This window comes from Sorex fumeus, unplaced genomic scaffold, assembly GCF_029834395.1.
Source record: "Sorex fumeus unplaced genomic scaffold, SorFum_2.1 ptg000045l, whole genome shotgun sequence".
NCBI classification, from domain to species: domain Eukaryota; kingdom Metazoa; phylum Chordata; class Mammalia; order Eulipotyphla; family Soricidae; genus Sorex; species Sorex fumeus.
Window position 1 is genome coordinate 3303995 of NW_026606102.1, and position 24277 is coordinate 3328271.

Genomic DNA, 24277 nt, shown 5'->3' on the forward strand with positions numbered 1-24277 from the left:
AAAACAAACAAAAAGCTTTAAAAAGGGTCAGGGAGATTGCACAGTTACGGAGCACTCTCTCTGCCCATGTGAGGCTCTGAGTTCAATGCTAGGCATTGCCGAGAGGTAAAAAGATTAATGACACAGCTGAGTAGACCCTCTTGGCCACTTCTTGGGATCCTGCCTGTCACCTTCTCCAGGCTCACAAATGAGGGAAATGAGGAAGCGTTTGAGGAAGCTTGGAGTGTGTGCATGGCTGGGGTCACCAGCTGGCAGGTGCAGAGGGTCTGAGAGCGCAAGGATGGGCTTGATTCTGCAGCTGTGCCCCCCTCCTCCCAGGAAAGACCAGCCCAGCTGGAACCTCAACTTGGTTAAGTTGTAACGCAGGCAGAATTCTTTTAGTGGTTTTCATCATCAGTTAAAGAAATCACAAAAAGGTGTTCCCAGAGAAACTTTTCAAGTTTGCTCACAGGATGGAAAAATCTGAGAACGGGGGCATTGGGCTGTCTAGACAAGTCTATTTTTGACAAAGGCTTGGGTACTGTCATTTTCTATTCAAGAGAACAGCTCCAAACATAGACACATGACCATCTAACCAGTAGTCCAGGGTTAACACAAAGTCATCTTTATTGGGGCTGGGGAGAGAGCTGAAAGGGCTGGAGCACAAGCTTTGTGTGCACGAGACCTACATATCATGGCCGCCACTGTAAGCCTCTAAGAGGGGTGTGGAGTAGCCCCTGCACTGCCACGTGTGGTCCCCAAACAAAACAAGATTCTAGTGCTGAAATTATTAAATAAAACTTGATTTTATTTAATGGAATTCAAGAGGCTAACATGGGATTAGATGCTTATTACATACACTACAAAGATGCAAAGACCTGGTGTGGTATGACTCAAAATGAGAGAGCACATAGTTTGGCATTTGTGGGATTTTGGGTTTCATCACTGGCACTGCATGACCACCCCCTTCTCCCTAGCCCTGCCAACTGTGACCCAGGTGGCCCCTAAGAACCAACTACTGATGTGGCCCCACTGGGGAAAAAAATGCAATGACCTTCTTCCTCTGTGCCCTACATCCCGTGTTTTACATTCAGCTGGCTCTGGGGTTCTCAACCTCCTTCATGTGACTCGTCGCTAAATCCCAAATCCAGGACTTCTGTGAGCTCTTTGAAGCCTGAGAATTGGCCTTTCGAATGAGTTCCAAGGAGGCTGGTCTGTGGACCACACTCGGAGAAGTGCTGGGATGGCAGTGGGGCCGGTGACAGGGCGCTTCTCTGCCCAGCACCTGTGGTTGCACCACACAGCAAGTTCGCACCTGGGGGTGGTTGGGGAATCACGAAGAAGGTCCAAGGCACATGGTGGAAGGGCAGGGGCAGGAGCCTGGAGACCTCTCAGAAGGAAACCGAGTGAAGGGCACATTGAGGAATTGCAGTGAGCGGGAGAAGCCCCCCATTCCACTGCCATGTGGAGTGATTGCTTTATTGAGTTTGATTGCTGAGGTGGTGACAAGATCTGTACCTAAAACAGATGGATAAGGCCCTGGAGATTTTATAGTCTCCCCTTCTGTATTAAATAGCAGAAATGGACAAGTTCTTTGAACTTTCATAATGATACTCATTTTCCTTGACAGTGTGTATTAATCGCCAGATGGGGAACTCTTTCTTTGGGGCAAATACGGTCATAAAGATAAGCCGTGACAATTAAATGACCACATTTCTTTTATTTTGTCAGTATGGTTGGAATCGGAGTTGAACATGATAAGATGCACACAGCTTTTTTCTCCTTCAGAGTTCCTAGACATAATTTTTGATGTCTGTGTTCACTTGGAAACATCAAGGCAAAAAAGGATGCAAGTTTGAAAACCAAGTTTTCCATTTGGGTGGGTTATAAAATGGTGATTCACATGTTACTTTATTTAAGAAATCAAAAATATGGCCATGTATGGCCATGAAATAATTGGAATTCTCCCCTCCACATAAGGTCAATAGCCGAAAAAAATCATCCATGTCTATTTCAAAAGCCTACTTATAAAAACAAAAAAAAAAATCATTTCAGTTGCATAGGAAAAAGAAGCATGAGTACTCTTTCTAGAAAGTGTCAATCATTAGGATAACTAATATTGAAAATCCCAAATACCGTACTCCTACATTAAAAAAAATAGTAAAAAAAATCCCAAATACCTTGGTGATAGCAATATTCAGGAAATAATAGTTTATGGTAAACGTTTTTAATAAACAGCAGCATAAAATAATCAGTGTTTAATATCATCTCTGGTGTGTGAAATACAAATGCATATATCCTCCATATGAAATACCCTTTTGCCATTACAATTCCATGCTTGTCTATTTGAAATGCCCAAAATAACAAATCAAACATTAAGTAATACAGTGATTAAATGCATGCAGTGAAAATAAGATGGCGGGGCAAGATCTCTGACTATTGCCATTATATATTTGAAGAAAATCTACAGTTAAGAACAATGAAGAAAACAAGGAGACAGACCAGCTATAAAAATGCAAAGCTATATTTTCACTTCTGTGATACAAACCATAAACATAGTTTTGTGCAAACAAAAATTCTGAAAATAAAGTCATCTTACAAAACATTGTCAACAAAGCCAAAGATATTTTTCAGTTTGTGAAAAAAAAATATACTAGTTCAATACAAAAGGGACTGTGTTATGTAGGATCACAGTGCTATTACAAAATACATAATTACAAGTGGTTTTGAAATTTAGATCTGCTCACCTTACGGACTTCAGTAATTATAAAATGCTTAAAATAAATGTTATAGTTCTTTATAAAAAACTAACTTGAATTTATTTATCCATAGTAATGTTTTTTTTCCAGAGTTAGGTATTTTACTGGCTCATGGGATGCTACTTTCCCTTTAAGGGAACTCCTAGACAAACTCAAGATTCACTGAAGTTCTGTTTACTTAAAGTAATAAATATTCTTGGAAAAGAATTGATTGTCGTAGGATATACAAAACTGTGGTTTGAATCTTCATCATTAAACAGTTGCATAGCAACAAAAGGATACAAATATTCTCCTCTACCTAAAGTTAAGAAATGGAACGTTTGCATCAGCTTATTTTTGTCACCCACATATGTCTTCATTTAGCTACCAAAAAAAGAAAAATCGAGGTCCTGCCAACTCTGTGTTCACAGAACCTTTAAGCCCACGTTTGCTGTGTGACGTCGGCAAAACGTCAATATGTTTAGGCCAACACTTTCCCATTTCATCATTTCCCATGTATTTTTAAACATTAAGCCATCAACTTCTTTCTAGTTTGCTTACATTCTCCTCATCAAATATAATTTCTAGGAATTTCTTCCTCTCCTGTTTCTTTAGCTTAAGATGAAAAAAGGACACTTTGAGATAAGTTCTTAGAATAAACGAGTATTTTTTTAATTAACAGGAAATGCAAACTTAAATGTCCTTTCTCTACAGAACTTGCAACCCATAAAGAATTCTAAAGCTAGCAAAAATAGGGCCAGCAGGTAAATGGCACTAGATGGACATTCTGATACTTTCCTCTAAGGCCAAAATCATCCTGTGGCTTTGATTTACCAGCCTAAAAATTTTACTTCTCAGTTCCCTTTGAAGTAAGAACTTGTGACTTGCTGTTTTTCTTGGGGAGGGGGGGTTCCTTTTAAAATAGTGAAATAGTTCACAAAGTAGAATTCAGTCTCTTTGGATACCCACTAACTCTATGAATAAAAACGATCATAACTTGGTGTGGAAATAAAGTCTGTGCACATTTTCAGATTCCCCCCCCCCAAAAAAAAATAAAGTGAGAGAATTTTAAATGTACTAGCTATGGGTGTCCGTCCTAGTTCTGCAGAGTCTCTACTTCTGCAGAGTCAACTCAGGATGTGTGCCCCTCCACCCTCTGGGCCATGATGGGGAACAGGTGGGTGCCAGCACCTAGTTGACCATCTACAAACCCTTCCCTTCTCCCAGGTTACTGGTCCCTGGGAAGCGCCTTCGAGGCTGTCCCTACAGGAAAGGCTATCTCTCTCTTGTAGATGCTGACCTAACTTTAGATGCCTTTCTTTCCCTGTCCCTGCCCGCTTTGGCAATGCCTTCCTCGGGCAATAGAATGAGTTATCCACCATCAATACCAGTATCTCCATCTAGTCCGAGGAGGGCGTGTACAGAACACCTGGGAGGCAAGGTTTTCCTGATTAGCAGAGGAGATTCACGAAGAGGCACATGTGGTACTTTCCCCAAAGAAGCCCTACTGGTTAGGCAGTCGCAGGGCACCTGGACTGGTCCTATGGCTCATTTCCAAAGTTGGCCTAAGGTGTCATCATTGATTCTGAGCATCCCTTCCATATAAGCATGCATAGAGTCTAAAGTGAATCAACCGAATTCCTGAACATCTGTCCGAAAGCGAAGTCAGCAGGTAGACAAATGCCACGGTATATACACGTTGGGGAGAGGCCAGTCCTGGCCACGGGCAGTGAGCACACAAAACACCACTCGGTCTTCCTTTGGGGGTTCGCTGTTCGGTGGTGAGGCTCTCTTCCTCATCACGGGGGGAACAGTCTTCAGTACCGGAAACCACTCAGACCCCTCCCAAGGCACGGTGTGCATCCTGCATCCCGACAGAATGAACCATCCTACCATGATTTGGCGTTTTTCTTTTCTCTCTTTTGGCTTGGCTGGGTGTCTGCCCTGCTTGGGGTGGGGTGAGACCCAACTACACTTCACAGAAGGTACCTGTCGCCATGTCTGCTCCTCTTGAAATTTCCTTTGGGTGAAAACAACAACAACAACATTTGTATCTACATCTCTGCATCCCCCCCTACACGCCCCTTCACCCTGCATGCAGCTTCTGGGGGGGGGGGGGAAGCCCACCTCCGGCCGCCCCAGCAGCAGCGGGTTACAGTTCTGCAGAAATCATCGAGTCGGTGTGTCCGTGGATATTGGAGTCTCCTAGCAAAGAGGGCTGCTTCGAGTCCATTTTGTAGGGCTTCTGCGCCTTGTTGCCGAACACGGCGATGCCCATACCTCCGGGGTGGTTGGGCATCGCCGACAGGTGCGGGAGCAAGGGGATGTTGGCCTCCTGGTTGGAGCCGGACGAGGGCAGGCTGGTCACGTGGCCGGTGCTGGTGGAGCCGCTGGCGCTGCTGGGGGAGCGGCTCTTGGGGGGCGGGCAGTGCGGGATGACCCGGGGAGGCCCCGCGGGCTGGTAGTGGGCGGCCGGGAAGGCGGCGTAGCCGGGCGGGATCGGGTACCCGTTGATGGGGATGAAGCGCTGGTTCTGGGCCATCGGGGCGCCGATGAAGCCCGCGATCTGGCCCTGCGGGGCCAGGGGCTGGCCGGGGAACATGTAGTTGGGGTAGCGCGGGTTGCTGAGGTTGCTCACGGGGCTGGCGCTCAGGGAGGTGGTCTGCGTGGTGGCGTTGCCCCCCGACGGCGTGGTGGAGCTGGTGTGGCTCGAGAGCCCCTCCCAGGAGCGCAGGCGCACGTGGATGTCCTTGAAGCGGGGCCGGCGGGCCGGGATCTCGTGCCAGCACTCGGTCATGAGGCCGTACATGCGCGGCGGGCAGTCCTCGGAGCAGGGCAGCAGCTGCCGCTTGCGCACCATCTCGATCACCTCCTGGTTACTGAAGCCGTAGTAGGGCTGCAGGCCGAAGCTGAAGATCTCCCAGAGCACCACCCCGAAGGACCAGATGTCGGAGTCGGAGGAGAATTTGCCGTAGAGGATGGCCTCGGGGGCCATCCAGCGGATGGGCAGCAGGGACTTGGTCTGCACGCGGTAGTAGTCGGCCGAGTAGATCTCCCGGGAGATGCCCAGGTCAGAGATCTTGACGTGCAGCTGCTCTCCGATCAGGATGTTGCGCGCCGCCAGGTCCTTGTGCACGAAGAAGTGACTGGACAGGTACTCCATGCCCGCGGCGATCTGCACGGCGATGTGCAGGAAGTCCCCGTGGTCCAGGCTGGACTTCACCGTCCCGTCCTCGTCGCTGCTGCAGCCCACGTCGGAGTGCGGGGAGCGCATGATGAGGAACTCGTGCAGGTCGCCCTGGTTCATGTACTCGAACAGCATGCACACGGGCTGCTCCTGGGTGACGGCGCCCAGCAGGCAGACGATGTTGGGGTGGTGCAGCTCGGCCATCAGGGACGCCTCCTGCTGAAACTCGCTCCACTGCTGCGGGTTGTTACAGTCCTTCAAGGTCTTAATCGCCACCAGCTGCGCGTGGTCCATGCCCGGGAGATAGAGATGGCCCTTGTAGATCTTCCCAAAGGCGCACTCGCCCAACTCTTCCATGAAACGCACCGCGGAAAGGGGCAGCTCTTTGGCTTTGCTCTGTGAGAAAGAAAAGAAAGAGTGTTTAAGGCATTTTTTTTTTTGCTGTGCTAAGGGCTTACTCCTGGCTCTGTGCTCAGTCAACCATATGTGGTGGAGTGGGGGGAGGGATAACGAGGTTGGCTGTATGCAAAGCAAGCATCATATCCCCTGTAATATCTCTTCAGTCCCTAAAAATAAAAACATGTCTTTTGTTGGTGGGGGCTTGGGGCCGGATGTGGTGGTAGTCCCCATTGCTCCCAGTGTCACCCGGTGGACCAGACCAATCAGGGGCCAAACGTTGGCTTCCTGAATGCCAAGGTGTGCACCATCTCTGTGATCTCTCTCCCAAGTCCTTATTGCTTGCTACAACTTAGAGCAACTTAGAGCAATTGCCAATCGTACACTTCTTTTTAATATTCATACTCCTCTTATCTATTTTATTTTTTGTTTTTGCTTTTGTTTCTGGGCCAGACCTGGCAGTGCTCAGGGATTGCTCCTGGCTCTGTGCTCAGCGGTCACTTCTGCCAGTGTGCAGGGGACCATACAAGGTGCCAGGGTCAGCTGCAGTAAAGGCAGGTACCTTAACCCCTGTGCTACTTTTCCAGCTGTTTTTATCTTTAAGCAAATATGCATTCCTATTTTAATTTTCCTTTTTGGATGACATATGACAGGGGAAGAAAATATGAACCCCACAGACAATGCAGTATTAAATAAAAAAAAGGCAGAGTAATATTATGGGTCATAAGATCAAAATACATACATTTAACATTTCATTCACACTGTTATTGTATCTTTTATTGGCGTATCATTGGCTCACAAGAGTGTGAATGTTTAAGGGTCTTAGGGGTCCAGTGTCACCTCGCCACATACACCACCTAAGTTCTAATCTCCTCCATCACATTCCATCCAATGCCACGGCGACTCTATCACTCTCACAGCCCTGCCATTCACACCCTGATGCCAACCAGTGTGTCCAGTGTTATGCCCAGTCCTGCTACTCAGCGGAGGTCAGGGCCAGCCACTGGCCCCCAATTCAGACCCTTGGAAATCAGAATGCACCAGGACAGAGCCCAGGGTCTGGGATGAACGTGAGTGTGAGAAGCTGTGCACCAGGTGAGCCAGTCTGAACTCTCAATTTGGCACCGAGATGATGGGGTCAGATCCCCACCTCTGTGCCCCCTTCCCAGGAGAGCCCAGTCGAGTCCACGGAACTCATCAGCCATCTCCAGACACTGAGAATATTCTTCCCTTCCCATTTTCCCTCAATACTCTCCAATTCTTTGGCTATTTACTGTGCTCAAAGTTGGAGAAGCCAAAACGAGGTGCTCACGGCAAAGGAAGATTTGGGGTATGCTCCCTCTACCAAGCATATCCTGGCTTCCTTGGAGACTCTCTCTGGTTTTACCCCAACTGAGCCCCTTTGATTTATCTGAGTGTCACCGTTTGGGACAGACCATGGGGTGGGAACTCTCCTATAAGACACTCACAACCAGACAATCCAAGCAGGAGTTCAATTCCCAGCAGCCTGCCATGCTGGAGAAAGATCACTGAACCACTCCCTCTAGCCTCAGTTATCACAGCTATAAAGTGGGATGGTAATGACTGCAAACAACTGCTATCTCTCAGCCCCTTATACATGATTGTGTGTGTGTGTGTGTGTGTTTATGTGTATGGGTGGGGGAAGAATGTTGGGGCTATACCCAGTGGTGTTCAGGACAAAACTAGGGTCAGCCACATGCAAGACAAAGCACCTTAACTCCTGTGTTAGCTCTCCTGCCTACCCTTATAAAATTTAAATAAGTAGATGTAAGGCACCCTGCATGATGTCTGGCACATGGTCAGGGCTATTTGATTTTCAGCGACCATTACTCTTCTGTATCCATTCTTTTTAAAACTATATTTTGTCCTCTCACCATATTTTAATATCTTGAAGGGAGGCACTGTTCTTCTTATCAATCAACACCCATGCTGCTTTTCAAGTGAGTGGGCTATTTACAGAGTAAGCTTAAAACAGATAGGAGAAAGCATCTATCTAGCTCACAATGACATTAAGTACGAAACTGTGACATTTGATCTCGATAGTAAATGTTTATAGTGTCATGTGTTTTTAGCTATTGTTGAAATTCGTCTCAAATCTAGTCTGACATTTAGTTTCATTAGTTAGGGAAAAAAGTCATAAAGGCAACGCATTTGTAAATAAACTGTGATTTTTAAAATAATCCCTGTACCTTAAATCTTTATATCTTAGATAACACTGCCGAACTATCTCAAGTGTAGTTAACAAAGTTGCAAATACATATGGGATTCAAAGCTCTGTACAGAGTTTAAAACAACAGCTTATAAACGTTTGAAAAAAAATGAAAAAGGAGATCAAAATAAAATCAAGGAAAAGTTTTCTCTGATCCACACTTTACTAATTTAAAAATCCATGACAGGGGGGTGGGAGGGATGCTGGGACCCGTGGTGGTGGAGGATGGGCACTGGTGGAGGGATGGGTACTTGATCATTGTATAACTGAAACCCAAGCACAAAAATTTATAAGTCTATAACTGTACCTCATGGTGTTTCACTAATAAAAAAATAAAAAAAAATCCATGAAAATGTGTTGTATTCTATGCTGGTTTTTTTCCAGCAAAATGCCCATTAACCTAATTATAAGTATAAATAAACTTGCAGCAAAATATCTACCTTTTTTTTGTTATTACCAATTTTATTTTGTTAAGAAATATGTCAAGAAAACTGAAGTCCAGTGAACTTCCAAAGTCAGAATTTTCCAAAGAAAAAAACACTGTCTTTAAAGACTGAAGAGATTAAAATAAAATATTAAATAAGATATTAAAATTATACATGCATCTATTGTTTGATGTATGTGAATTCACTATGTATTGAATTGGAAATATGGGAATAGTAGCACTGTCCTCCCATTGTTCATCGATTTGCTGGAGCGGGCACCAGTAATGTCTCACAACAAATTGTGAGACTTGTTGTTACTGTGTTTGGCATATTAAATATGTCACGGGGAGCTTGCCAGGCTTTGCCGTGTGGGCGAGACACTCTTGGTAGCTTGCCAGGCTCTCTGGGAGGGGCAGAGGAATCGAATCTGGGTCAGCCATGTCAACCACGTGCAAGGCAAACGCTTTACCTGCTGTGCTATCGCTCCCTTTAAAGTGGAATGGAGATTTCTGAAGCTTTAATTTTCCTATGCAAACAATAGCCCTCACTATCAATATCGCTCATTTATTCATTAGACCAGCTTTGGTGGAATTTATGTTTGGAACTGTCTTACAGGAACTGTCTTTCTTGCTTCTGCAGAAAGCCATGGTGAAGTCATTTCAAACAGTAAATAATTTTTTATTGATGTAGTCCAGTTATTTTATTGTTTAAGGTCACAAAAATGAGAAATGACCCAAAGTCCATCTAAAGGATACTGATCAAATAAATTAGCTGGGGTCTAATAAATAAAATGATAGGTGTAAAAATGAATGAGGATGCTTCCGATGTCTAGATAAACGTCTCCAAAATCCTATTGCTAAATTAAAAAAAAAGCACAAGAGGCTCAGGGGTAGCTCAGCTGGGTCAAGACTCTGCCTTGTAGCTGCAAGGGGACAAACTCAATCCCTGCTAAGGCACCCGGGCACCATCATCCCTGCTAAGTGTGATCTTGGAGGCATTGTGGCTTATCATTCCCAATGCCACAACAAAGCCCAGGGCTCTCTGGCACACTGAAAGAAGTGTGTGAGAGCACCACAATGAAAGGATGTGACTCCAGTCATTGCCTCAAAGCGGTGGGGAAGGAGAGTAGAAGAAAGCATAGGAATAGTTTGTGCTATATGCACTGCTTTTATGGGAAAGAGGAGGAAAAAGGATGATATTCCTATGTCTTCACAGAAGCATGGAGGAAGTTCAGAAAGATACTTGGGAAGCCGTGGTGCTTAGCACAGTGATACGGGGCTGAGAACCAGGAGAAAGGTTTTATTTCATCTTATTGAGCTTCTTATTGTTTGGGGGCCACACGTGGCTTTGCTCAGGGACCAGATGTGGTGCTGGGGGATTCCAAACCATGTTGGAGTTACTGCAGGCAAGGCAAGAGCCTTATCCTGTACCATCATTTGGCTCTGGGCTCAGGGGTCATTCCTGGCAGGACTTGAGGGACCAGTGGGGTGTTTGGGGTCAAACCATGTGCAAGGTGAGTGACTGCCTTACCAGCTGTACTATTGCTTCAGTCCCAGGAAAGACTTCTATTTTTCTTAAATTCAAGATTTTCTACATGTTTACATATTTGAGCCAAGTGACTATATTAACAATTCTCAAAAGCAAAAAAAAAAAAAAACAACCTGTGTGTGTGTGTGTGTGTGTGTGTGTGTGTGTGTGTTGTCAGGGATTGAACATATGTCTCATGCATGCAAGGCAAGTGATCTACTCCTGAGATATCCCTGAAGCTCTCTTGCATTTTATTTTTTAACTTAACAATAGGATTTCAGAGTTTTTTTTTTATATATCCACACATAGAATGTGTACTCCTGAATTCTTTTAATTATTTAATATTCTATTTATTAGATCTACCATACTCTACTGAGTCAAAAGTTACACTACTTAAAAAAAGAGACACAAAGCAAACTATTGTATAAAAAAGTATGACTTATGGCTGGGAGTATGGCTGAGTGTAAAGTGCGTGCCTTGCATACATGAGACCTAGATTCGACCCTTGGTCAATATATACAATTTATGTATTACATATATATAATAAATAAAAATATAAAAACATATTACAAATATATGATATACGCAAAATATGCATATATAAGTAGATATAGATGTTTATATTATCCATATATAGTTTATATATTATATTTTAATATATTTTATTATATATTATATTTAATACATTAAATGTTTATTTATTATATATTTGTTTATTGTTAAATATTTACTTAATATATTGAAATATTTTATATGTAATATAATTTTATTATATAGTATATCTAATATGATATATACCTATATATTGTACATAATTTTAGGTTTTTTGGGGGCCACACCTGGTGATGCTCAGGGCTTACTCCTGACTCTGCACTCAGGAACTACTCTTGGTGGTGCTCAAGGGACCATATGGGATGCTGGAGATGGAACCCGGGCTGGCCATTCACAAGGCAGGCATGGTATCAGCTCTACTATTGCCCCAACACCAATATATCTCTGTCTGTCTGTCTGTCTGTCTGTCTGTTTGTCTGTCTATCTAATCTATCTATCTATCTATCTATCTATCTATCTATCTATCTATCTACCTACCTATCACCTTTCAGTTTGATTGAATAAGATAAAAGGAAAGACTTCTGCAAACACAGCTATTTTTCCTTTTGATCTGGGTGAATGAACGGGAGAAACAGAGGTAACTTTGTGTATGAAATAAGAGAGCCCTGGATTCTTTCCTATAAGATGGGATTTCCTGTAACTGGCATTTCCATCCAAACTCTGCCTGATGTTGTCCCTCAGTGCAGCTCCTGGGAGGGTTTCTGAAATGGCAGGGGAGGTTAATACTTTTTTGAGCTATAAAAGATACTGAAGCTTGGGGCTGGAACAATAGCACAGCGGGTAGGGCATTTGCCTTGCATGTGGCCAACCTGGGTTCGAGTCCCAGCGTCCCATATGGTCCCCTGAGCACCGCCAGGGCTAATTCCTGAGCACCGCTGGGCGTGACCCAAAAAGCCAAAAAAAAAAAAAATACTGAAGCTGACAGAGATCGAGATTGGATAGGCTGGTTGGTGAAAAAGTAAGGGAAAGGGAATGAGCAATTTACTACTTTTGAGGGAAAATGGGGATTCAAAGCTAAACCCAGGAGTATCAGACAGATAGAGGAGGGCTTATGACTCTTGCTTCCCTCTCTCTCGTTGGTGTTCGATGCTTATAAATCTAAGTTCACCTCTTAACATTATTGCCTTATAGCAGTAGTAGTTAATATTTATATGATACTTATTATTTGTCAGACACAGTCCTCAGCACTTAACAAGTATCAATTAACTTAATACAAAAATAAAAAATCCGTCTGGAGGTGTTGGAGAGATAGTAGAGTGGATAGGGAACTTCCCTTGCATGTAGCTGACCCTGGTTAGAGCCTAACACCACCTGGTCCACCAAGCATCAACAGGTACAGACCTGGAGGTCTCCCCCCCTTTTCTGTTTTTTTTTTTTTGCTTTTGGGGTCACATCCAGTGATGCTCAGGGGTTATTCCTGGTTCTAGGCTCAGGAATTACTTCTGACAGTGCTAGGGTATCATATGAGGTGCCAGAGAGTGAACCTGGATCAACCATGTCAAGGCCTACCCCTGTTCTATTGCTCCAACCCCACACCCCCAATTTTATGAACCTCTTTTTCTAAACATGTGAAATAATATAATATTTTTGAAATGTTAACTCTAAGGTCACAAGTTTCTGAACCCAGGTAATCAGGAACCTTCTGACCTTAGACTCTGGGCTCAACAGCACCCGGGAGCAGAGATCCTCTGCCTGCTTCCCCCAGTCTCCAGTGACCCAGGGGTCACACCCATAAGCCACTCCCTGCCAGCCAGATAACCTCATCAGCCACCCTCCAGAACTCACAGCTGCTTCTCCTGAGCATAAAATGAGGCTCCCATAACCATGACATCGGACTCCGTGCCAGGCTGTTTTCACTCACAGAGCCCCAGAGGGAGGCGGGTGAGAGCCCTCCTTGCCCCAAGGGGCCCAGCTCTGGCAGCCGACCTCCACTACCCAACCTCTGCCATGCTCCAGGCCACTTTCCACACGCTCAGACCAAGCCTCACATAAGAGTGAACGTATTCCTGCACACACCATAAGACACTTCCTACCTATTTTCCATAATTGCCAAACCATATTTGATGGGATTCAGGCAGTAGGCAACAAATCATAGAGAAATATATCTATATCTATCTATCTATATCTATCTATCTATCTATCTATCTATCTATCTATCTATATATCACTCAGATAGCCCGGCAATCTGGCAAGCTACCGAGAGTATCCCACCAGCACGAGCAGAGCCTGGCAAGCTCCCTGTGGCGTATTTGATATGCCAAAAACAGTAACAATAACAGGTCTCATTCCTCTGGCCCTGAAAGAGCCTCCAATCATTAGGAAAGATGAGTAAGGAGAGGCTGCTAAAAATCTCAGGGTTGGAGCCTGCTCGAGTAATCAACAAACAATGGGATGACAGTGATACAGTGAACTATATAATAATAATAATAATAATAATATTTTCATGGTAAACTTGGGATTTCCATATGATAATGTATGAAAGTCATTTCCCCTTCCTTTGTAAGTGTTCCTGAAGCAATCTTATTGTCTGGAGAGAAGTGATCCAAGAAGCTGAAGACATGCACATGAATTAAATCCATCTACTGCCTCAAGCACTTAAGCAATCTTCTTTGTTTAGACACTCTGTTAAATTTCCTGCCATTACGCTTTCTTGGTTCTGTTCTCTTAGTTGTTGGTTACCTAAAAAATGCTTTGGAAAGGGAAAGATTTGTGTCAGAGGCTTTGGCGGAAGGTTGAGTAAGTGTGGTCTACTCCCAGAGGATTCGGGGAGGGACCAAGAACTCACATGGAAGAGTTGGAGGTGGGATATGGGACAAGAGGCCAGAAGGCCCAACTTCCAAGCCTGGGGAGAAAGGAGGGGAGGGCAGACAGGTCCTTGGCACTGGGTTCAACACAAGCCCCTGGGGTGTCACAGCTAAGAAGCTGGTTGCATTCCCCTCCACTGAGATAAGCTAATATGTTGGATTGGCCGTTGGAAAGAGAAGGCCATCATTTCATAGATGGAGAAAGAAGCTTAGGAAAGCATCTGTTACTTTCTGTTGGAAACCAGTGACCCTCCAACTCTCTGGGGCCTGCAACTCCGACGTGATACTGATGTCTCTGGAGGCCCAGCTGAGGCCCTGACATCTTTGGTCAGCCTGTGGTGGGTGGATATTCTGATATTTTAATTGTCCTCTCTCTCTGGGGAGCAGAAAAAGGTCCATTCTGATCTCAAAAGTCTCTAGTCATCTCTCTTGTGTATCAGGTGAAAGCTGTCACACTCCATCCCAACCCCTCAGGTCTACCGAAGGAAAAAGTTCTTCCCCTTAGCCAGAACCACACGGAGCTGCTTTGGAAAGAATCACAGAAAACCACTAAAATGGCAGAGTTCACAAACGCCGTGTTCAGAACACCTGTGCAGCAGGGGCATAGAGGAAAAAAAAATCCCAACTCAGAGTTTGGTTTCAGGGGAACCATTTACACAGTGATTTGCATTTTTTAAATGCTCAGGTTACTTGGTACAAATGAGTCTTAACTACAGACTCATTTTCAAATTTTACATAAATCCTGACTAGTTAAAAAATCATAAAAACCCTTAAAGAAGCAGTCAGGAGACTGTTCGGTGACGGCAGGAAATGAGCTGTATTGTAGAGGAACAGATGGTTTACATTATACAAACCCTTTAGGCTAAACTTGTTTAGGTCTGGCATATTGTAAATTATATTTTAGTAATGAAAGTGAAATGACCTCTGCTTGACCTTGAGGGGGGGCTGTCTGTTTGAACCAATGTAGTGGAAAACTATGAAAGAAAATGAAGTCATAAAGTTTTGGCAGTTCAATTTTGGCTCATTTCAAGTGAAGGGGTTATAAATCTGTTTAGTTTTTGTTTGACAAGTATTTGTCATACGGGGATGTACAAAATGTAAGGAAGTGTAAAATACACAGGCGGCTCCGTGCCAAAGTAAACCAAGTACAAAGAAAAGCTGGAATGAATAGGGTCCCAGGCTGCTATCTCTTTATCACTCCCTCCATTAGTTGAATGACAAGATGGGCTCCGTTTATTATATGCTGTAAGGCAATTAAGTACCTTAAAACTGAAACAGCCTTTCAGTTTAAATGTTAACATTTTTACTTCTCAAAGTAAACACACATCTGCCGCAGGGTGGTTTAAAAATGATATAACTTGGGGTGGAGGGGGAAGGAGTCAGAATTGATGGAGAAGTTGATACGTTCTAAAATCGAAGGGAATTTCTTCCTTTAGCCATTTTGGAAAAGCAATCTTACGAGACTTCGAATGTACTCCTCCCAGAAGAAGATCGATTTCAGACCTAAACTGTTGAGCCGTGAAGACTGTAGTACTGTCTCAAATAATGAGCACCAGGCCAGGTGACGTTTTATGATGGATACCTGGTACAGATGTCTTAGATATAGAAGCAATGACAAATGGGTAGAGTACTAAAAAAATTGTGTAGGAGGCAGATAGATACAGAGAATGGATGCAGTGACTTCATCTCCTGCCTTTGGGAAGTCACTCTTGGGCTTGCGAGGCGCTTGACTCTTTAGGTTACACAGTTAAATGCTAAGCCAGCATGTCCTGCTCCTTTTATATTTGTGATGACCACAGGAAATGAGGTGATGGTTGTGGGATCACCACCGAGTATTATAGGCAGAATGGATTCCCCCCCGAGTAACTATGTATCGCTCACCTGGATAGGCTCTGAATCTAACTCATGGCAGAGACACAGATTAAAAGAAGCATCTGAAGCAGGGGAGAGTTCAGGACAGTTCTTGGGGACAGAAAGACGGTTCCAAAGCAAGTGCAGAAAAACGTCCAGGTTCATAGTCATACAACAACGCCACACCCACAGACTCCTTTCCTGTGCTCTGTCAGTCCAGGTCCCTTTGATACAATCTCTGTGGCTGCAAACATTTGTGGATTCCAGCAAGATCAGAGCATCTGCAGAAGAGTGGGATCCATGCTGTGGACTGTCCTTACATGCTTCAGAGTAACAACAGGCAGATCCTGACTCTATTAAAATAGAAGGTATTTATGGGTCCTAGCAGGAGAGTACCAGATCCTGTTTTATTAAGCACAATTTTCCCTGACAGATGTACTCCTTAGGGACTGACTTGTTCTCTGAACTTCAAATACTAAGCAGCACAGACTCCGTCAGACCAGACCTAGGAGCCCCTGTCCCCGAGTTTCTGATTCTAGAGGCAGGACTCTGCATTGCTGACATGTTTTCGCAGGATAATGATGCTTCTGAGCTGGATGCACTTTGAGAAGCACGGGAATGAGCTAAGATGGCTTTCTGGGTCAGACAGCCACAGGAAGTCCTCACTGAGTGCCATGGATTCTTGGAAACTGAGACTTTTGGCAAAGGGACTTGAGCAAAACCAAGCTCTTTCATCAGGTTGTTTCATTCAGAGTTGGCTGGGATTTCTTTTTTAATTGGAAGCACCATGATTTACAATAGAGTTCATGATCGTTTCATGCATACAGCCACCATGGTCTCAGGGTTCCCTCTCACCCACTCCTCTGCACCCTGCCCTTGGTAAGCTCAGTTCCTTAGATCAGTTCTCAGGTTCCGTTGCCTTTGGCCATTATTGTCCTATGTTTTGTGATAGCCCACACAGGAGAAAGGTCACTCTGTTTCTGTCCTTCTTCTTACTTCGCTCAGCATGTTACCCTTTAATTCTATTCATGTGGCTACAAACTGTATGACTTTGTCTTTTCTTACAGCTGCAAAGTATACCATTGTGCACAAACACACACACACACACACACACACACACACACACACACACACACCACAGCTTCTTTATCCAGGCATCTGTTTGTGGACGCTCAGGTTGTTTCCAGATCTTGTGATCTGTGAGTACTCAGCCTAAGTACTAAGTTCATTAGGCAGATGAACTTGTTTCATCCTTCTAATGCCCAAGAGACTGGTCACTCTCAACTAACCTCCTTTTACAGATGAACAACCTGAGGAGCGGATCAGTTGATTACAAATCCAGGCTCCGGAGTTTCTCTTCTGAATGGCAATTCCTGCACTCCCTGTCATCTTTCTAAGTGCTCGGCATCTTCACCAGAATCCTGTAAAACTTATACCACCATCTCCCCATTTCACGGGCTAAGAAATTAAGGCATTCACTGATCTATCCAGTGACTTGTTTCAAGTAGCACAGTTATTAAATGGACAATGTCAAGATTTGGAGGCAGCTCTGTCTGACTGCAAAGTTGGAATATTTGGGAGGAAGAGGAGGTTAGTTTCACTGTGTCCATAAAGGGCTCCACGCTGTTCATACGGTTAAACATGGAACACTGTGGCTTAGTTGCTCATGGATTTAGTCTCAATCTTCCCCTGGCTGAGCCATAGTTGCCTGAGACAAACAATCACCACTCAGAAGCAGCTGCTGCACAAGCTGGGCACAAGAGCTTGGGAGAATAGATGATGTGAAGTTCCTGTGTGTCTGGACTTGGAGGCTGACAGCAATTCACATGACTACAAAGCCTCCGCTCCTTTCCTCCCTTCCTTTCTGGCACATCTGACTGGTTCTTAGGCCAATGGCGTTGGAACGGTGAAATAATAGACTACACTCAGAGATGGAACTGACTGCATTTTAAAAGCCGAGAGGTCAACACCTTTCATGTTGTAGGTGATAGATGTCGTCAAAGACAGCATACTGGCTCTGGAGGGCACGTGCGTTCATCTGCCCACCACCCACGTTCACAGCAAATTTGACTGCCCCTTTCTGAAAGTAAGAGGATTGCAGCATCTGTTCTTTCCTGCTTCACATCTTTCTGAGAGCCATTCTGAGCACTTGGTGGTATTCGTGGTTGGTCCTGTGTTCAGTAACTTTATAAAGTCAATAGAAAGCTTCCTTACTTGGCCGGTAATACATAAAACCTCAGTTTCCTTATTTATTTAGTTTTACTTTTTGGGTCACACCTGTCGATGTTCAGGGGTTACTCCTGACTCTGCACTCAGAAATCACTCCTGGCAGTGCTCAGGGAACCATATGGGATACTGGGAATCGAACCTGGGTCTGCCGCGTGCAAGGCAAACGTCCTACCCACTGTACTATCGCTCCAGCCCCAAAACATTAGTTTTCTTACCTCCTTGGCCATACCCAAAATAGTATTTACTACCTAGGGACATTATAAATGTTCCACTGAGCTTAAGCCTGTATTAGTTTATTTGTAATTCCCATGTATGATACATATATCCACAGACAATCCTCTCCCCAGGAAGGAAAGTTTCTACATAGGGTTAAGCTGAGGCTCCAACCAGACTCTCACTCTTTACTCTCCAGTCTTGCCCATCCAACTAGATCAGGGTGCCAACAGAGTGTAAGACAGGGAAATTCATGTCCACTATATGGGTCCAGCGGTATGCCAAGTGCCACCTCTCTGATGTTAGCTGTCATTCCCTTGCTTTCTCCTCATCCTCATTAATAGTGAGGAGCAGTCTACAGTTTCTTCCTCATGCCACATTATCTTCTGCACAGCACTTGAGAGTTGATGGGAAGGTTGATGGTCGCTCATGTACTCTAGCAAAAGCAATTGTGACAAATAGCTCTTGTGTGCTTGTGAGAAAGTGGCAGCCACGTGCTCCCCAAGGGGGCACATCTCTTTTCAGATGAGAAAAGAAAGATGCAGACAACTTACTTGCTCAAACTCTCAAGGCCAATGAGTGTAAGAGCCAAGATCAGCAAGCATCTTCCTCCCTCCCACTCTGTCTCTTAATCCTTGTCTTCAAAGTATATCACACCACTTCCCCACCTCAGACATCGATTCAGAAAAAAAAATGTGGCTGGAAAGCTAAGCCAGGCCCAGACAGAGCATAAGGACTGCTGAGTGCTGGGCTGAAGAATTTCATACTCTGAGATGGATCCTTCCAGATGGGAGAGTCATCGTGTCCCGTAGGAACAATAATGATGCCAGAGGATAAAATCAATGCAAACGAAGAGGGAAGGAGGAGCTGACGCATATTAGATGATGCGCCACTGGGGAAATTAAAAGAGTTAGCATGGGACACAGGTGGGGGTGATGGTTGGTGGGCGGGTTGGGAGAAGACGTACAAGGAGGAGGAAAGCCTTTTAAAATGGTAGCAAAGAAAATGAAAGCTAGTAAGAAAGAAAAGGAGAGGGAGACCCGGACCAGGCCACAGGAGTCTATGACAGTGATCTAGAGGGCCCAGGCATGTGACATTGAGGTCAGGTCCCAGAATGGTGAGCTCAGGAGCCTGCACAGGCAATGGCTTTCAGACCCAACGGGCCAAGTGATTGAGGACATGTTTGCGCCATGAGCAATGACCCGGGGAAAGGACAGGGGCTTCCAGGAAGCAGCTAGACCCAAGCAAGTCTCTTCCAGAGATGGAAGAAGTATTTCGCTGGCAAAGGGGAAGGGGCTCCGAGGAGATAATCCCGTGTCAGTGCATTTAGTGATTCTGTCAGCTGGGGAGGCAAAGGAGTGATGGCTTGTGTGGAAGCGAAGAAGAGGCTGGCTGAAGATGAGGCTCACGAAAGCCGGAAAAAAGCCCATGGGCCCCGAGATGTTCATTTTATTTATTTATTTTGCTTTTGGGGTCACACCCAGCGATGCATAGGGGATACTCCTGGCTCATGCACTCAGGAATTACTCGTGGTGGTGCTCGGGGGACCATATGGGATGCCGGGAATTGAACCTGGGTTGGCCGCATGCACTGTGCTATTGCTCCAGTCGCAATGTTCATTTTATGAGCCAGGAGCTGCTAGAGTTCGACCCATAGGTGTAGTCAATCCACTGAAGCTCCCTTAATGTCAACTCTTCCCCCCCCCCACCCTGCTCATACCTGAAGCACTAAAGGGCCTGTGCTTGCTGACAGGTTCTGACCCCTCTTACACACCCCCTGCCCCCACACCAAGTCCACAACTTTTCCCTCATGGAAAAGTCGGGTCTGTTTTGTTTTGTTTTGGTTTTGCTTTTTGCTTTTTTGCGGGGGTTACACCCGGCGATGCACAGGGGTTCCTCCTGACTCTGCACTCAGGAATCACTCATGGAGGTGTTCGGGGGACCATATGGGATGCTGGGATTCGAACCCGGGTGAGCCGCATGCAAGGCAAATGCTCGACATGCTGTGCTATCACTCCAGCCCCTGCTCTGCTTTTTAAGACATGGACCAGATTACAGGAGAGGGGGGTGGGGGGAGGGAGAGAGGAAGGGGAAGGAAAAGAACTAGGGAGAAGGGAACTTAGAGCATTTCCAGGTCTCTCCAAGAAGCTTAATTTTTCCACATTTCTTTTACAAACGACCCCTTCCCGGATTGTAAAATTGATCACACAACATAAGGGGGGGAAAATACTCCTAAATTCCCTGCATGACTGGAGTCCTCGGCAGACGATCTCAGAGAGAGAAATGAGCACAGATTACTTCATCCAGCCAAGTGGCTCAGAATCTGCAGCCAAACAAACAAAGAAAATAAACAACGGGCCAGCGACAGGAGTGCCATCTCTGCAGAGCTGTGGGAGAGATAGCCATGTGAGGGGCTGAGAGAGGCCACAAGGCCAGGGAGGAGGGGACTGGGGTGGGGGTGGGGAAAGCAGTCCCAGTCCCCCACGGTTCAAGGCCCCCATCCCGCCTCCCGCTCATCAGAAGGAAATCCCGGCCTCACAGAAAGTTTAAACTTTGAAAACACCATCGCTTCTCTGGGGACCTAGGGCAGGCCCGCCTGCGTCTATGTATGGCGCTTACTGTCCTGACTGAAAGGACCCCCTCCCAACCCCCACGAGGGCCTCTTCTCTAGAATCCAAACACTTGGGGTGGGGTGAGATTGGAGCAGCTCAGCAAGTGGAGAGAGATGGAAGCTGATACCCGAAACCCAGAGGGCACATTCCTTCAGCCCAGTAAGAACCCAAGAGCCTCTTGACATTTGAACTGGCCAAGCCGACCAGCTTCCTCCTTCATTCCTTTCTTTCCTGGCCCCCCAAGCAACCCTTGCCCCCACCCCCCGCCTTGCGAACTGGTTAGTTCTCAAGGCTTTTGTCTCTTGTTTTCTCAGGGGTGTCCTTTCCTCTTCAGATTTACAGGTGTGTGTCCCATTTGTGTGTCCGTGGCCTTTCCAAGAAGTTTTAAAGACCTGATGTTTAAGCTGAAGTGTTTTCTTGAAGACCTACTGAGTCCTTTGTGCTTTTTCCAGGAAAGGCACTCAGGAAGAACCAAAACAAACAACTGAACCACTCAGAGGTGAGGGGAGCCAAGTGTCTTAGGAGAGGAAGGAGGAGAAATCAGCATTTGTTTCTGGGGTTTTCTTTCTCTTTCTCAAAGCAGTCCACGAAGCCAAGCCTCGGTTCAGCGGGGTGGGGGGAGGGGGCATGAGGGGAATGGGTGGGGGTTGGGGGGGTCATTATTGCTCTCGAGCTGTTTAAGGCAAAGACTGAAGCTTTGCCTTGGAGAAATCATGGCACCAGGATGTTTGTAGACACACTTCAGAATTGATTTGGAAACACTGGAAATTATGTTTGGGAAAACTGATGGCAGGGTATTTAGTATGTGTCTCTCACCATGATGGATGGAGGCTGTTGCTAGGCTAGCCAAAGGTCCCAGGTACCTGGCAGAATGGGCCTGAGATGCAGAAGGACTTGCCATAAGCCAGGGTGACGGCTGCCATTAGTGCTGAACTAAACTGACCAAGTGGGGTTCTGTGTAGGAGATTGTTCAGCCGTCTACTCTTCTTTCCAGAGAGGTTTTGTTCACGGAAAAAGTTGTCCCAGGGTCAGGCAAGCACTAGGTCTGAAAATTCTTTTTTTTTGGGGGGGGGGGGGTCGGGGCACACCCAGAAATGCTCAGGACCTATTCCTGGCTCTTTACCCAGGGATCACTCCTGGTGAGGCTTAAGGGACCATATGAGGTGCCAAGGATCGAACCTGGGTCGGCTGCATGCAAAATAAGTGCCCTACCCGCTATATTATCACCTGGGTCCCACGTGCTGAAGATTCTGAACTCCCTCCTCTCTGAACCCAACTTGTTCTCCTCCTACTAACCGTGAGCTTGGGTGACCAACTCACTCCTGGGGTGGGGGTGGGGTGAGTGGGAGGAACTGATCCGTGACGGTGATCACAGCTCTTCCCTCTCATAACGGGAGTGAGCAGGAAACTGCGCTAACACATAGACACAGGTACATGCCCCTGGGTGTCCCATGGGACAGACTGTACCGACACAAAGGCTCATCACTGCCCAAATCTCAGATCATGTTTTCGTCTGGTGCTGGCAGACAAAAAGTAGAACGCTGTTAACCAAGCTGCCAGATAGCGAGAAGTGCAAATCACAGCACCGCTCCGAGTTTAAGAAGGTCAAGACAGGCTCCTGATAGAGCTGATAATTTATATCCACCTCTCCCACAGCTCGGCTGCCCTCTCCCCGCCGCAGAACTCTCTGGATTCTTTATCTGCAGAGCATCAGCAAGAAACTCAGGCCGCTCAGCATCAGGCAGGGGACACCGACCTCCACGCAAAACGGAACTGAAGGGCTGACTGAGGCTGACTGAACCATTTTCTCCCATGGAAAGGGCTTGTCCCTAGGGTCTTACCACAGCAGAGGGAGCTCCCAGAGGGTGCTACTGTCTACACAGCAACCACGCATGGTTCTCACAGAACTAAGCTAAATGCAGACGTCCCAAGGTCAGGGAGATGTTAATCAATACAACCCCCCATTTTTTTTGGATTTTACAGAATGTGGTGTTCCACAGTCCCTGTCAGGTGGGCTGACTCTCCACCTCTACCTTCTCTAGGCCCCTTTGTGATTCCCAAGGACTTCAGAGTCTCAATGCTTTGGTTTTGGGGTCACACCAGTGGTGTTCAAGGATAACTCCTGGCTTTGTGTTCAGGAATCACTCCTGATGGTACTCAGAGGAGCATTTGCAGAGCCAGGGACCAAACCTGGGTTGGCCACATGCAAGGCAAGTGCTCTACACACTTCGTGTTTTCTCTCTCTCTCTCTCTCTCTCTTTCTCTCTCTCTCTCTCTCTCTCTCTCTCTCTCTCTCTCTCTCTCCCCCTCCCCCCATCTCCTTCTCTCCCTCCCTCCCCAACCCAATTCCTCTGTAGGAATTTATTTTTTATTTTTTGGGGGACTGCACTTGGAAGTGCTCAAAGCTTATGTCTGGTTTTGTGCTCAGGGATCATAGATCATGAAAGGCAAGATTTGCTGCATTATTTCTATGGCTCCTGTTGGATTTTTTTTTTCATTTTTTTAAATGAATTACCATGCACAGTGGTAGGGCGTTCGCCTTACAAGTGGCCAACATGGCCGACCCCAGTTCGATTCCTCTGCCCCTCTCGGAGAGCCCAGCAAGCTACTGAGAGTATCTCGCCCGCACGGCAGAGCCTGGCAAGCTCCCCATGACGTATTCGATATGCCAAACACAGTAACAACAGAGTCTCCAATGGAGACGTTACTGGGCCCGCTCGAGCAAATCGATGATCAACGGGAGGGTCTTTTTTAACTTTAACCATGAGATACAGTTACAGACTTACAAACTTTCGTGATTACATTTCAATCACACAATGATCGAGTACCCATCCCTCCACCAGTGCTCATTCTGTACCACCAATGTTCCCAGTATCCCTCATGCCACCCCATCGCTTTGCACCCCTGGCCTCTGTGATAGGCAAATTCCCTCTTACTCTCTTCTTTTGGGTGTTACGGTTAGCAATTCATGTTGGACTTTTTAAAGATAGAAAATCTCACTTAAGCAAATGATTTTGCTTGAGACAGAATATTTCATTTTTATTTGTTACTTTTTTAAATGGTGCAGGCACTGTTATTCTTATTTTTGGGGGACCACATTCAGCACCAGGCTCTTGGTTTACTACTGGCTCTATGCTCAGGGATCACTCCTGGCTCACGAGATTATCTGGGGGGCTGGAGATCAAATCCAGGTCAGTCTCAAGCAAGGCAAGTACCCAAGTCCCTTACCACTCCATATTATCACTCCAGCCCCGAGACAGAATATTTTTAGATGAACTTTTCACCCCTGAAACACACTAATAAATATGACTTTACAATAAACAATAGTTTAAGTCTCTTTAAATTAAAAAAAAATCTACGAACAAAGCAAAATCAAGTCAAAGAGGGCTTTGTCATGGTCCTCTGCTAACCAGGTAAAAGAATAAATGAGTCTGAGTATAAAGACAACTTTTCCGAAAATCACCTTCAAAGTGAT

The 24277-nt window shown here is 45.7% G+C and overlaps 1 protein-coding gene across 1 annotated transcript in view; it reads right to left on the reverse strand.

Moving 5' to 3' along the window:
- Positions 1–4869: 4869 nt before the first annotated feature.
- The window catches only part of ROR1 (receptor tyrosine kinase like orphan receptor 1), a 177684-nt gene continuing 158276 nt past the window's right edge, over positions 4870–24277 (reverse strand). Inside the window, exon 9 of the mRNA XM_056122206.1 lies at positions 4870–6300. Coding sequence (XP_055978181.1) covers positions 4870–6300 — 1431 coding nt within the window. The remainder of the gene's footprint in view (positions 6301–24277) is intronic.